At 38.6% G+C, this 15,977-nt stretch overlaps 1 protein-coding gene across 1 annotated transcript; it reads right to left on the bottom strand.

Annotated features, from left to right (window-relative positions):
- Positions 1 to 404: 404 nt before the first annotated feature.
- Positions 405 to 13,112, bottom strand: LOC121286735 (thyrotropin-releasing hormone receptor-like). Its single transcript, XM_041203754.1, has 3 exons — positions 12,978 to 13,112; positions 11,425 to 12,279; positions 405 to 2,425 (listed from the first exon to the last, which is right to left on the bottom strand). Exons 2-3 carry the CDS (start codon positions 12,220 to 12,222, stop codon positions 2,012 to 2,014), a joined length of 1,212 nt encoding a protein of 403 aa, XP_041059688.1. The 5' UTR covers positions 12,223 to 12,279; positions 12,978 to 13,112; the 3' UTR covers positions 405 to 2,011.
- Between the last annotated feature and the right edge of the window lie 2,865 nt (positions 13,113 to 15,977).

The raw sequence follows: 15,977 nt of genomic DNA, 5'->3' as shown, positions 1-15,977 counted from the left end.
AAGGTTGGATGGGCAGCGAAAAATTGCTTTCAATTAACACTTTAATGGCCTTAATAGGGCTGTTAATTGTCGGTGGGTGCGTTGCCAACTCCCGCACGTGCCTGCCAACCGATGTATCGCGCAAGTACGCAATGACGTCAGGGCGCTTACCCGACATCATCGCGCGTCACTTTATACTTGAGCGGGTCGTGGATGCGCCTACCTACTCAGTGAAAAATTCAGCCCCAAGGGATAGAGGGGAAATGGCAACATATAGAAGATCAGCCATGAACTAGTTAAATGGTGGAGTAAACTAAAATGACAATAACAATTGAAAAGATTCTTAACTGAAAGCTGATAGGTGAGAAAATAAGGAATGTAGTGACAATAGGCTTCAACAAAAGACAAAATGCAATAGTGCCAAATTTTCTGATATCAATCAGAGATATGGGCATCATAATTATCACTTTAATGGGCAAATACTTAAGTACAAGAACATTCACAGAACATTACATACAGCCTTATAACTTTACAATTCATACATATACAACAACTTATGGAATCATTTTATTTGTACTATATATAAATAAAAGATCACAAATCTGTTCCAGTGGAAATATGTTCTATTGAAATATACATTAAATCAGCATACTTTACAAATAAACTTATCTAAGACTCCCAAACTACAATTTCTGGTTTACACTGCCAGCATAAATAATTGCAGACATGGCTATGAAGCTTGTTAACTGGCATTCTAGCCTCAACCAAATTCACAGAAACTACTTAAAAGCTGTAGGAATATTTTGTTGTGATTCACTAGCATTTTAAACACAATTGCATACTATGCACAGTGCTGACAAAGGAATGACAATAATTAATAACAAGTTCAATAAATTAACTTATAGTATGTTTACTTAATATTAACAGTCACAGAAAGTGCATTGTGATATTCTCTCAAAGTCCTAGTCCTAATAAATATGCAGAGCTGCAACATTTGCTTGAGGACATTTCTAAATAAACATTAGCAAATTACACACATCAGCATAATTCTTTTAAAAAACCACAACAGAAAGTCATTTTGTGAATTACTAGGATTGAACTTCGAAGTCTGGGTGCAATAGAAAAAAAATGTTAAACCAATATGTTTGATCACATTTTTGTACTGTTACTTTTACTTTTATTTTAATTTAAATAATGTAAAGTTCTTGGCTTATGTTGAGCAAAAAATGTAACTATTGAAAAATACTGTCATTTATTAATCATTTAGTCACACAAAGAAATGGCACTTTATTTTCTTTATGATTGTCATAAAGCTACCAGAAATAAGGATCCAAAAATGTTTCAGAAATTATCTGTCTACTTATTTCAGGCGATCTACCCTGGAATTACCCAGTTTTAACGTTTCTGTTATCACTCAGAGAAGATACATAGTAATATAGCTATTGCGGTGTTATATTTGTCCCTGTAAGAGCAGCTGCTGCTCTCCAAAACAAATATTTAAAATGGCAGAGCTTCAGAAGATTTCTGGACATTTTCTTGTTCTTAATCCAATGATGTGGTAAATCAACATGTTCTGGTGATAAGAAGCTGAATCCTTATATCAGAATTGCTAAGATAATATACATGTTTCAGAGACTCGACTGCTAACAAACGGTGTGCTGGTAAAGAGTACTGAAAATGTCCTCTGTTATTGGTAGCTCAAGTGTAAACTCAAGTAGTGCTTAAATCAAGTTTACAATTTTGCTACAAATTATCTTTTGCACTCATCCAGCTAATTTACTTTAATGACAGCTTTAATTTCCAGACACAAAATCACAGTTTTTATTTATTATAATTTAAAACATAAGTGGTGCCTGAAATTGAAAAACATAACTCTCTGAAAAATCCTTTAATGTGTTTTACTTTAAAACTGTCAAGGAATTATATTTTTTATAGTGCATAAGCAATACCGAATAATGGATCAGAAACCATACGCTTGGCAAGTAGGTATTTAACTTTCTCTTACAAATTTTATAAGATGCTCACTACTGCTTCAGGCAATACTAGACGTGTTAGTATCACAACAGGTATTATCAAAATTTAACTTCTTGTTAGAAATTGGGTAGCCATTAATATCCTCTTGCTCTGTTAGATCATGATCAGGACTTTCATGTGACATATCTTTCATTACACTGTAGTAAACAGGCACGCTATAGGCAGAAGGTTTCTCTGCCCGTGCCTGTTTGCATTTGCAAAGTTTTTTGAAGGCAGCACGAAATTTCTGAGACATTAGATTGTAAATGACAGGGTTGATGGCGCTGTTCAGATAAATGCTCATCCTGCAGAACAACAGAAACCAGGTGTTCAAGTAGGGTGTATTCATGAAAGAGTTGACAACCACCAAGGTTCTGTAAGGCATCCAGAGAAGGGCAAAAAGGATAACCACCACTGCCAACATTTTAGTGACCTGGAGAGCAATGCATAAAAAAACAGAAAAGATTATCAAATGGGTTAAAATATTAATTCTTGAATCGATAAACTGATTTTTCTGAGGATTCTCTGGTAAATCATCACCCAGAAAGATACAGCTTTCCACAGACAAGGAACTATTTTTATTGGACGGGCACTTTTCTTCCCTTCCAAGAAAAAAATGAAAAAATAATTTTGGCCTTACATGTACAATGAACAATGCAAACAATGTTTATTCTAATAATTTGCATTGTTAATGTGCATGCAGAGCAAGAGAAAATAAAGGAAGAATTTTCATTTGTTCAGCAGCTTTCAAACTTTCAGCATGTTTCAAAGTGTTTCACTGTTACTGCTATATTGTAGGCAAACATGACAGTCAGTTTGTGCACAGATGATCCCAAAGGCAGTAATGAGATGAGTGACCAGTTAATGTTTTTGTTCTGTTGGTTGATGCCTGAATTTTGGTCAGTTCACTGGGACAACTCCCTGCTCTTCTACAAAAATAGTGTTATGGTAATTTCTTTGTCCAACTGAACAGACAAACAGAGCCTTAGTTTAATGTCTCATATGGAAGATAATTCCTCCAATTGCAGTGGTACCTCAATGTAAACTTGGTGAAGTGCTCAGGTGAGAATTCAATCCACAATCTTTTGACTCAGAGGCAATAACGCTTCTAGTGAGTGAATCTGGCACTGAGGATAATAAACAACCTGCTACAAGCCTAATATAGTTTTTCATAATAGCTCAGGATCATACCCTTATTGTCTATAAATCATTTGGGAAGACTGAGCAGTGCTTTTTGTGCGTGTTGTGTTCTGTGTGTGTGTGTTGTGTTCTGTGTGTTTGTTTGTGTGTATGTGTAGCATACTAGAGAAAGGACAGCTACTAATTACCAGGGGTCTGTATTGGTCAGGAGTCAGGATTATATTTAAACCATGTACAAGTCAGAAACATTTGCAATCCATGATAACCCAAAGAAAAATTATTTCCTAACTGTTGATTCCCATAGTGAAAAAGAGGAGATATTAATGACTAGAAATAAGAGAGTAAAGAACCAATATTCTACATTGAGTCAGTTATACTTGCTGTAAGTTAAATGAAGCAGGGACCTATTTAGAAAGAGAAAACCAAATGTTTCCAAACCCCAAAGCCATTCAATTAATGACTGGATAAAAACAGATAGGTGTAACTGAAATATCAACACCAGGAATGGTAATGTGGCAACATACATAACAATCAAAGTAAGATAGAAAGAATTCACTTTATACAACATCTTTGCCAACCTCAGAATGTCTCAAAGTGCTTTACAGACAAGGAAGCACTTTTGAAGTCTAGCTGTTGTTGTAATATAGGAACTGTGGCAGGCAATTTGTGTACAACAAAGTCCCACAAACAGCAAAGATATAATGACCAGATAATCTAATTTAGCAATGTTGTTTGAAGGATAAATATTGACCAGGCCACTGGAAAGGGCTCCCAAGCTTTTCTTCAAAATAATGCCATGCAATCTTTTATGTGTACCTGGCTGGGCAGATAGATCCTCAGTTTAACAGTTCATCAAAAAGGCAGCAGCTGTAATGCAGCAACACTTCTTCAGTATTGCACTGGAGTGCCAGTCTAGAATTTTGTGCTCACGTCTTTGGAGTGGGACAAACACACAATCTTCTGATGTAGAAGCAAGAGTACTACCCACTGTGCCAAGGTTGACATTCTGAGTAATTAGGATGTGGAATGTTTGCCTAGTCTGTAAACTACAGCAGATTCAGTAGTTTTGCAACAAATGAATAACACAATATGAACAATGTCTAGTTTTTTTCAGAAAATCAGTAAACAACCTGACATTCTGATTTTGGATACTTGAATCATAGGCTATAATCCAGAATCAGTCATCAGGGTATGAAGGACTAAATGCAAAGAATAAAAGAGTATGAGATTTATGGTTATGGTTAACTTGAATGAGCCAAAAAGCTTCACATTTTCACTGACATGAAAACAATGATGGAATAAAAAAGCTTGATTCAACAAAATGGCAGCAGGTTCTTCTATTGTAGTTGATGAAATTCTGCTTATTTTTCCTGCCTGTTTTATCAATGATTTGATAGTGGTGGTGGATAAGGTAGAAATTTGTCTCGGGTGAATACAACCTCACCTTCAACAGCAAAGAAAATTGGATGCAGTATAAAACAGTTAATAATTTGCTAGCTTCCATTTAACACTACAGTCCAAGATGAATTACCACCCTGTCTCTTGTTACTGCAAAATATTGCATACTAATCATTGCATTTTAAAATGGTCTACAACAGTTAACTAACTGAGGTATTTAGATTGGTGTGAACTTTTTAACTTAATTAAGTCCTGAAAGAAGGAAAACCTATTAGTATACAATTTTCTTATTATATTTGCTTTATAAATGATTCACTAAATATAACTGGATATAGTGTTTACAAAGCAATTTTATAAAGGCTGTTTCGAGCACATAGCCATTATCAAATACTTAAAAAGATCTCTGGCATTATCATATTTAATTAACCTAACATTAATATTTATCAAGTTATATGAAAGCTTGTTTTGTAATTATATTTTTATTGTATAATTGATTTGAGCATCCATTCTGAGTAATCTGAAAAAATGAATTGTTATATTTCATTTTTGCCAAAATTAAACACAGGCAATAAATTGAATTAAGCTATACAATTGATATTGTAGCATAAAATTACAATGTATCTTATAAAAGACTTATATAAATGGCTTAATGCTATTTTTCTCTTGTGCATTTATAACAAACCATGGCAAATCACTAATAGAGATAGGTTTATCATCCCTGCTGAACCATTCTTCAAAATATTGAGAGATTATTGAGATGCACCTTTTTACTTGAAATAAACTTGGATCACATATATTTTAAAGAATAATTATTTTCCTTGGATACAAATGAAGATAAAAGTGAAACCCATAATCTTCTCTGTTCTAATGAAAACAACCCAAATGTTACATTTTTTTTGTATTTGCTCATACCGACCATCATCTTAGTGAGCCAATGCTCTACCATTTATATTGCCTCAACATCTTTTCTACAGTATGGAGCCCAAAATTACCACAGGAATCCACCTTTGCTCTTACTAACGTTTTATACAGATTCACTATGACATCTTTACTCTTATATTCCTTGGATCTTGCCATAGAACTCAGTGTTCCAAGATCTTTTCCCCCTACCTTATGCACATGAGATGCTGCTTTCAAGGTCTTGTGTGTCTGAATCATCAATTCTCTCTGCTGTTCCACTCCATCCAGTATAATTCATTTTGTTTACGGAAGTGTACCACCTGACATTTATTGCTATTGAATTCCATCTGCCAAATTTTTTGCCTATTCTGCCAATTTTACAATATCCCATTCCAGCTTCCTTGGTCCTCAACATAACTTATAGTGCCTTTTATTTTAGTATCATCTGCAAATGTACAATGGTCCCTCTAGCCCTTTTATCAATGATTTGAAGAGGAGCAAACTATCATGCAAGCTTAGTTTGAGGAAATTACTATGTGGTGTAATTTGACTGGGTAGATTTTTTTTTAATGTAATGTGATTTGGAAGCAATTTAGTGACGGCAGGGATAAAGAAATGTTATAGTATAAGGAGTGGAAAGTAGGACATAACCAATTAGAAAGCAAAGTAGGAAAGAAATAAAGCAAATATTGCACTACAAAATACTACATTCACAATACTTATGATGGACAATATATGAGACAAGCAATTTCATTAGATATATATATGTATGCATCTTAGTACATTCATTTTCTGAGTTCAGTAGGCAATATTGTGTGAGGTTTTACTTAATTTGACATTTCCTTACACTTTTAATATTGTATGAAGTTTTACTTGTTGCGATATTTCCTTAGACCTTAACATTAGTCAGGATAAGGACAAGATATTTATCAGATATGTATTGTCAAGTGATAATCATTCCCATGTTAAGTAGAGTGGAAACTTGTTTACAGAGTTGAACCCTTCTAAGCGAAAATTACAAATAATGGAGAGTTCCCAAATTTTAGTCTTACTTCTTTGGAACTTTGATATCACCAGTGGAGGAATAAACATATGCATCATTTCTAGCATAATGGTTTTACGCTTTCTGTGATACCAATTGATGCCATACAGGAGTCTGTAGGCAGGAATTAATGCTCTCCTGGAGGTGAGTTTGGAGGTGGGGAGGTACATTTAATCGGGTGAGAGGGTAAAGGATGTGGATCCCGCCATCTTCCCGCCTCCACTCAATTAAGTCTGGGACCAGGAAGGCTTATGGACGGCCAGTTTGGGCCCTTAAGTAGGCAATTAATGCCTATTTAAGGGGCTCATACCGCTGTTGCTGGTAATTAGCTCAGTGCTTGATCAAGTTATCTGGCACCAGGAAGGCAGGGCCCACTGAATGCCATGTCCAGTCTTTTCGTCCAAACCCCCTCCCATGACCCTCACCCCACCACAACTAGCCCATCCTCACTCACTTTTGGCCTGGGGTCCCTCATCGATCCTGGGCCTCTGGAGCGGGTATTACTGGTAGCAGCCCCTGCTCCCAGTTGCATTGATGGCAAATGGAGAGCTGCCAGCCTCGGATTGGCGAGCAGCTCCCAGTGGGGGTAGTGGGGGGGTAAGGGGGGATGGTGATGCCTGCTCCTGGGGTCTTTAATCCTGGACAAGGCATGACACTGGCCACTTAAGTGCGTGAGGGGCACTTAATACTTGAGTGCGTGATGGGCACTTAATACTTGAGTGCTTTCCACAATGGAGACAATGCAGTGCTCCTGCTGGTTTCCAGCCAATGGGTGAGATCCCCATCACAAAGATTAAATTCCTCCATGTGATACTGATTCATGTCATAGAAGATATTGCTGTAAGTTGTACAATGAAGAAAGGTCTCAAACAAATCTTAACTCCACACAAATTGTGGTAGATAATTGGAAAGTTAGTTATAGGAGTGCAGATTTTGTTGGTCCCACACATCTTGGCATTAATACTTCTTGTTATTGACTATGAATTTGATGCTATAAGGTAGCGAATAGTCTACTATACATAGCTTCTTTAGATTAATGTTAGTGATTGACACATTGTGGCTCATTGGAATCCATCTCTCTTCCTCGCAACTCTCTGAGACAGAACCAGATTGTTCGTCCCTTGGTGTCATATTCAGTCCCAAAATGAGCTTCCATATTCTTATCCAAGCCATCACACCCGATTGCCTATTCCTGCCTCTGCAATGTCACCTGGCTCTGCCTGTCTCAGCTTATCTGTTGCTTAAACATTCATCAATACTTTTGTTACCTCAGATTTGACTATCCAATACAGCCCTGGCAAGCCTCTCACCCTTCGTAAATTGGAGGTCATCCAAAGCTCTGCATCTCATATCCTTAAACGCACCACATCTCACTCACCCAACACTCCAGTGTTCACTGATCTACACTGGCTCCCAATCAAGCAATGCCTCAATTTTAAAATTCTCATCCATTTTCAAATCCTCCATGTCTTACCGCTCCCTATTTCTGTAATTTCCTTCAGCTCGACAACCCTCCAAGTTATCTGAGCTCCTCTAGTTCTGTTTTCTCAAGCATCCCTGATTTTAATTGCTCCAAAATTAGTGGCCATGACTTCAGCTGTTAAGACCCTAAGTAAGGGGTCAGCAACCTTTTTTTACCTAACAATCCTTTCTAAAAAACTGCCTAAAATGAAACTATTGGGAGCCACAAGATGAGAATTCATCATTTCTAAACCATATTCATGGCAACTTGCCAAGTTTCCCTGGTAGACTACATGATTTGTCTATATCACAAATAAAATACATACATTGATTGCTGTATCATAATAAAAAAACCAAAATTAAAATAGACCTAACTCTAAACTATCACATTTTTTTGACATTGTGTGCATCTTTTAAAATATTTTTTCTTCACATTTCCAATACATGCATTTTCAGTTTTTATGTATCTATTTGCATATTAATTAATGGAGAAAAACATCATATTCCCACTTTGAATATAAAAGCCATTAGAAATATACATATAAAACTGAAAAAAATGCTTTTTGTGTTTGTGTTTTTATAACGAATCTTGTTGTAAATGGATTATTTTATTATAATTTTGTCAGTAAAGTCATCTTCGAAACAAATTTTAATTTAAAATACATAGGATTAGGACAGTCTGCACAGCTATTGATCCTTGTGATCAGAAAAGAGATTCTAATGGCACATTCAGAATAATTTATCATCTCAGCTATCTAAGAAACAATAATGGTCACAACCATAAAACCTGTTCCTCAAACCAAAGGTATTATCTTTCACTATGATGTAACTATACCACTTGAACAAGTTTATTTAGAGCACAATGATGTCATTTGTTAATGTAATCATTTGAAACCATAAAGTGCAGAATAATGATTGACCTTTTATCCCCCATTATAAAAGTATGGCTCTTACTTCAATTAACATAATTTTTAGGCTTTTTTATGACAATTCAATCCAACTGGAAAAGGTTGGAAGCCCCGTGTTAGATGATAAAGAGCCGTAGGCAGCTTCAGAGCCACAGGTTGCCGACCTCTGTCCTAAACTCTGGAATTGCCTCTCTAAATCTCTGCATAGGCAGATCAAAAAGAGTCAGCATGGATTTGTGGAGGAGAGGTTTAGTATGACTAGTTGACATTTTTTGTAGAAGTCATGAACTTGGCGAGTGCGAAGAATCTATGGATATTGTATGTATTACTCTCCAGAAGGCTGTAAGATAAAAGTTGGTAATCAGTTCAGAGATAGGAGACAAAATCAGAAAAAAAGGTAACATTCTTTGATTGTTGAGTTGTGACAAGCAGTGTTCCCCATAGATCTATTCTGGGCTCTCAGCTTTCCACCAAATATTTCAATGTCTTGGATGGAGAAATAGAGAGTTGTATATCCACGTTGCATTTGACATTAAATTAAGCAAACAATAAGTTGTGAAAATGGGAGAAGAAATTTGGAAAATGATGTGTACAGGCTGAGGGAGTGAATGACATTATAGTCAACGAAATTCAATGTGATAATACATTTTAGATCTGTAGAAGAAATATTGGAATATATTCTTCATGGCAATAATCTAACATCTGCGGATGTGCAAAGGGATTTCAATGTTCAAATAGACAAATCTCTAAAAGCTAGTGCACATGTACAAAGTCAATGGATTAAGATGGTGGAATGTTGGTTTTTATTTTGGAGGTGGGGGGAGGATGTACAAAAACCAGTATGGTTTATGCATCAGAAAATAATGCTGCACGATTAAAAGAATGTGGCAGACTTAAAATGTCAATTTCAACTGGAAATCTTGTTGATTATCAGTCAACAAAACTTGAAGCACTGAATAATGGAAGATTTTTAAAAATATTTTCTGTTTCCTTGCTCTTCTGATAGTCTTGTCACCTTCCTTGGGCACCAATCCATGGGCACTGCATGACCATCAATATCTTGACTAAATAATCTTTCTTCATGTGTGAACATTGACAAGGAATGGCTGCAAACTATTTGCTTGCAGAGGGCATCACATTCTTACCTGATGCTCATATGTAACTTCCAACAGTGGTCACTAAACACTAATCAGGAGCAGGGCACAACGACTTCTATGTTCACTCACCATTGGGCATTAAGGCCAATTGTAGCTTGCCTTACTGCCTGAAATTGGATAACTTAGCATGGATTCGGATCAAATGTGAAATCTTCCTGATCATTATGACTCAGCTACTCAGAATATAGACTATCAAAGGTACTTGGCTGAAAGGATTTCTAAATGGCATTAAATAAGTAAATAAAAAAAACAAATGAATTACTGTAAGTAAAACTGCATTGACATATGTATTGCTTTTGTAGCAATGAAACCAAAAAGTTGCATACATAGTAATATGCCAAGTAATATTGAAGCAATCTGTGTACATTATAAATCTTTCAATATGATCCTAAATATCTATTCATTTGCTGATATTCTTGAGACAACTTTCTACTTCCTATTATTTGATTCAGAAATCCTGTTACTTGGATACTGCAACATACTACATACTTCTTGTTGCTGTTAAATGTTTCACTTCACAGAGCTAGGCGAATGGTAGTATAACAGTGAGTAAGCTGGTATGGAGCGGTAAGGAGAGCGTATCACTTCAACTCAACATTACTTTAGAGAGGGCTCATATTGCCACCTACTGTAATTCTGTTTTCCAGCATTTTAAATTGTAAATATAAACTTGCACTGTGCAGAAACGAAAGGTAAGAGTACTGAAGAGAGGTGTGCCTTTGTGTATTTTCAGGTATGCAACAGTATCGATTGGAAAAATGAATGTTTCATCAGAAAATAATGTACAAGAATTGGCAAAAAAAATCAAATGGTCACTATAATATTTAGCTGTCCATTTTAGAATCGATATACTTCTATTGCAGGAAACAATCCTGCCTTATATTATGAAATAAAAACAGAAAATGCTGGAAATACTCAATAGGTCTGGCAGCATCTGTGCAGAGAGGAACAGCATTAACATTTAGGTTCAAGATCAGAGCTGTATTTCCAGCATTTTCTGATCTTGACCTGACAAGTTAAATCTGTCCTTGAATCTGCACAGAAGCTGCCAGACATACTAAGTATTTCCAGCATTGTCAGTTTTTTCTACATTTCAGATTTCCAGCATCTGCGGTATTTTGTTTCTGCCATACTTTGATTGATTTCCAGAACATGTTTGCCTGCCTACTGACGCTCTAGTAGTTTATCAGTTGTGCGGGACCCGCAATTTGCGGGAGTGCTGTTTATTCAAACCTCTTTTGTCACCCTGTGATTAACTCCACAATTCTCAAATACTGTATCTTTCTGAGATCCGCTGGCATAACCTATCTGCAAATGCACGAAGTAGAATGTCTGGGACCGAACAATGAAAGACCATGAAAGAAGTATAGCAAGTCAGTGATAAGAAATGGCAATTCAATGGGCGGTTTTAAATCGGGATCGTTACCTGCTTTCTTGAAGATTGCGTGCCCTTGTTACGGCGACAGGACATCTTGGAGGCATTGCTGCGTCCCTTGTGAATGGAGTTATTGGCTGTATCCTGCGGTGTGCTGGGGATCGGATTCAGGAACAGTATCCGAGCAATGAGCCCATAAAGAACTGTGGCCACGAATAAAGGAATCACATAGAATATAGTGAAGTCCAGAAAGTAAATGGGCAAGTAATGGTTTCTGGACACTTTATAGTCACAAACCACCTGGATGCCATTAACGTGTTGAATCTGCTTGATGTCCAGTAAAAAGAACCACATTACACAGTACACAGATGTGAAGGCCCATACAAATGCGATTATTTTCTTGGCTCTGGACACGGTGCAGATAAACTGAGCCTTGATGGGGTGGCAAATTGCAATGTAGCGCTCGATGGTAAACGCAGTGATGGAACACGAGGACGCGTTGATGCCCAGGTATTGCAGATATGTGATGAAAAGGCAGCCAACGTATCCATAAACCCAGGAGGCGGCCACGCTCTCTGTGATATTGGGCAGACCCGCCGCCAAAAGGACAATCAGGTCTGCGATAGCCAGGCTCACCAGGTAGCAGTTGGTGGGAGTTCTCATGTGCTTGGTCTTAAGCACCACCAGCACAACCATGACGTTTCCCGCTATCCCCACTCCACAGATCAACAGGGCTAGAAGTATAGTGACTACCTGATAGTCGAGTGGATTCTGAGGCATCCTCTTCATTTCTTCAGGCTGGTTCATTGAATTGTTTAATAACTCGATCACACTTGTGATGTTCTCCATGCTCACCGTCTTGTGCTGAGATTCGTTAGGTTTGACGATTCATTGCGCTACTGAACCCTACGTTTAAAAAATAACAGCAACCGCCTAACTTAATGAAGAATATAAGGCAATTTGAATCAACTTTTCAACAACAAAAAAATTCTTGAGCTGAAAGTTTTTCCCTAAATGTTGACAAACTGTTATTTGTTACTGAAGCTTCCCTTGTGCTGCTTTATTCGCTGCAGACTGTTCCCATTTTGTTTCACAACGTTCAACACATGATTTTTTGAGACAAAATCGAAGGAAAGGGTATGAAACTGAGCAGCTGGATCCCAATGTTGTCTCTTTAACAAATTCCCGGTCCGAGGGGCATTTCAGGAAGAAATGTCCTTTACTACAAAGTCCCCATTACCAATTACCAACTAGTTCCTTTCGGGAAAAAGACACTGTAGTGTCAAGATACTTTGTTACAAGCTTGAATTCATTTGTTCAGACCTTCCCTATTTTCAGAATATGCAGCACTAATTCATATACATCTTCCGACTTTTAATCCAGATTCTTTTTCCCCACGGGATAAAATAAGTCGAGAAATATTGTTCAGTTCTGATTATTTCTCTACTTTCTAACGTGTGCGAAGATCAGCGCACCCATATTATTAGTGAACTAAATCAGTAACAAATGAAAGGATTTACTAAGTTGCACCTTAAACGATTTTAAATGTGTTATTAATGTCAAAAATAGGCAGAATAGTGATTTCCATTGAAAGTATCACTTACTTCGTGAGAAGCCAATAATTCATCTGCTGTCTCACTCAGTTTTCTTGGTAGTCAAGAGTGGTTTCCGATGCCCGTGTTGAACTAAAGTGACAAGACACTGTCATTTCTGCTTAGCTACCGTCTGAATGCCGGCTGGAGAGTGACGAGCTGTCCAAAGAGCAGCAACAGAGACTGAGGAGCGCAGGCGCCTGCAACTCCAGGTCCTAAAGCCACCCGACTTCTCAATCCAAACAATTACCATTTCAAAAACAAAACCTTCTTTGCCCTCACTGGATACCGCCGAGGAATTAATACATTTTAAGTTTGCTAGAGCTCAGTTAGGAAATTGTTGATAATTTCCGTAGCTGGGAAAAAATGGCGAGGAATAAAAGACAAAAAGCCAAGCAGCTGAACATGTCAGGTGCTGAGGGAGAAAGTTTCATGCTTGTGGGTAGAACAACAGATAATTACTCAACGTTAATATTTCTTGGAAATCAAATGATTTTAATCACTGAGTTTGCCCAGCACCACGAACCTGATAAACTGAGGAAGGCATGGAGACCGAAAAGAGGCAGTGAAGCCAATGTGGAAATTTGGCCATATAGTTTCCAGTCAGTTAGTAAAGAGACAATGGCCCAGACCTCCCAGTCTCCAGATCACTGGAGACCGGACGTACCAAAGATGAGCTTTGGGATCCCTCAAAAGTACCGATACACCGACTCCGTGAGAATTGCCCAGGAAGTTTGAACTTCTGATGAGCAATTCCCTTACTCTCTGGGACCCTCTGAAAATGTCTCTGACTCTGAGTTAAATTCAGAGACTTTGGACAGTTCCAACTTACTTACCTGTTTCGTTACCCAGGAAATGTTGCACTGAAGAATCCTAGCCAATTGCTGGGCAGCTGTAAAACTGATGCTTTTGATTGCCCCCTCAATCCTCCAACTCCCCCCAATCCTCCAACTCCACCTCCCCCCCCCCCCTCCCACCACAGTCTCCAGACTCCACCCAATCTGACTTATCTAGCTCCCATCTGGGCCCCAGCTCCCTTCTGACCACCTTTCTTTTATTCTTTCATGGGACCTGGGCACTCTTGGCTCAGCCAGCATTTTTATTGTCCATCCCTAATTGCCCTTGAGAAGGTGTTAGAGAGATGCCTTCTTGAATTGCTGCAGTCCATGTGGTTAAGGTACGCCCATAAGGAGGGAGTTCCAGGATTTTGACCGAACGATAGTGAAGAAATGGCGATATAGTTCCAATTCAGGATGGTGTGTGTCTTGGAGAGGAACTTACAGGGGTGTTCCCATGCTTCTGCTGTCATTGTGCTTCCAGGTGGCAGTGCTCATGGGTTTGGAAGGCACTGGCAAAGGATCCTTGAGTTGCTGTAGTGCATCTTATAGATGGTACACACTGCTGCCACTGTGCATTGGTGGCAGAGGGAGGGAATGTTGATGGTGATGGATGGGTTGTCAATCAAGCGGGCTGACTTATCCTCGATGGTGTCAAGCTTCTTGAGCATTGCTGGAGTTGCATGCATCCAGTCAACTGGAGAATATTCCATCACACCCTTGACTTGTGTCTTGTACATGGTGGACAGGCTTTAGGGAGTCTGGAGGTGAGTTACTGCAGAATTCCCAGTCTCTGACCTGCTCTTGTAGCCACAATATTTATATGGCTGGTCCAGTTCAGTTTCTGGTCAATGGTAACCCCCAAGATGTTGATAGTGGGGGAATCAGGGATCGTAATGTCATTGAATGTCAAGGGGAGATGGTTGGAATCTCTCGTGCTGGAGATGGCCAATGCGTGGCACTTGTGTGGCCTGAATGTTACTTACCACTTATCAGCCCTGACTGACCCTCAACCTAACCTGACTAGTCCCTTTCACCCAACAACCCCCTGACCCTGCTCACCCACCTACCCACCCTTCTGCTCTACCAACTCACTCACCCATCCTCTAACATTCACACTGGACCTTCAAACTTACTTAATGGCAGCTGGTGCTTTAAAATATGGGTGTGGCTTCAGTGCAGATTGTCTTTGGTGCTCTCTGCCAGGTGAACTAAATCCTCAAAGGAAACTTGGCCACACTCTCACAACAGCTTTGCAATTTTTAATTATTACCAGAAGATGTGCAAACTGAATTCAGAAATAATGAGTCCACTCAGACCTTTAGAGATTTAAAAAATTATTAACAAAAGAAAAGATTTCAAGCACATGCATAAGAGTGACAAAAAGATGACACAAAGCTGATTGGGAGGGTGAGCTGTGGGGAGGTTGCAGAGATGTTTCAGTGTGATTTAGACAAGCTGAGTGAGTGGGCAAACGCATGGCAGATGCAGTATAATGTGGATAGATGTGAGGTTATCTACTTTGGTAGCAAAAACAGGAAGGCAGATTATTATCTGATTGGCTATAAATTGAGAGAGGGGAATGTGCAACAAGACCTGGGAGTCCTCATACAGCAGTCGTTGAAGGTAAGCAAGCAGGTGCAGCAGTTGGTAAAGAAGGCAAATGGTATGTTGGCCTTCATAGTGAGAGGATCTGAGTACAGAGCAGGGATGTATTGCTGCAATTATTCAGGGCTTTGGTGAGACCACACCTGGAATATTGTGTGTAGTTTTGGTCTCATTATCTGAAGAAGGATGTTCTTGCTATAGAGGGAGTGCAGCAAAGGTTTACCAGATTGATTCCTGGGGTGGCAGGACTGACATATGAGGAGAGATTGAGTCGGTTAGGATTATATTCGCTGGAATTCAGAAGAATGAGGGTGGGGGGGGGTGGTGGTCTAATAGAAACCTATAAAATTCTAACAGGGCTAAACAGGGTAGATGCAGGAAGGATGTTCCCGATGGTGGGGGAATCCAGAACGAGGGGTCACAGTCTGAGGATACGGGGTAGATCATTTCGGGCTGGGATGAGGAGAAATTCCTTCAATCAGAGAGTGGTGAGCCTGTGGAATTCATTACCATAGAAAGTAGCTGAGGCCAAAACATTGTATGTTTTCAAGAAGGAGTTAGATATAGC

Source organism: Carcharodon carcharias, chromosome 14, assembly GCF_017639515.1.
Source record: "Carcharodon carcharias isolate sCarCar2 chromosome 14, sCarCar2.pri, whole genome shotgun sequence".
In the NCBI taxonomy this organism is placed as follows: Eukaryota; Metazoa; Chordata; class Chondrichthyes; order Lamniformes; family Lamnidae; genus Carcharodon; species Carcharodon carcharias.
Note: the sequence above shows the minus strand (reverse complement) of the source record. Positions and strands in the feature narration are given on the sequence as shown.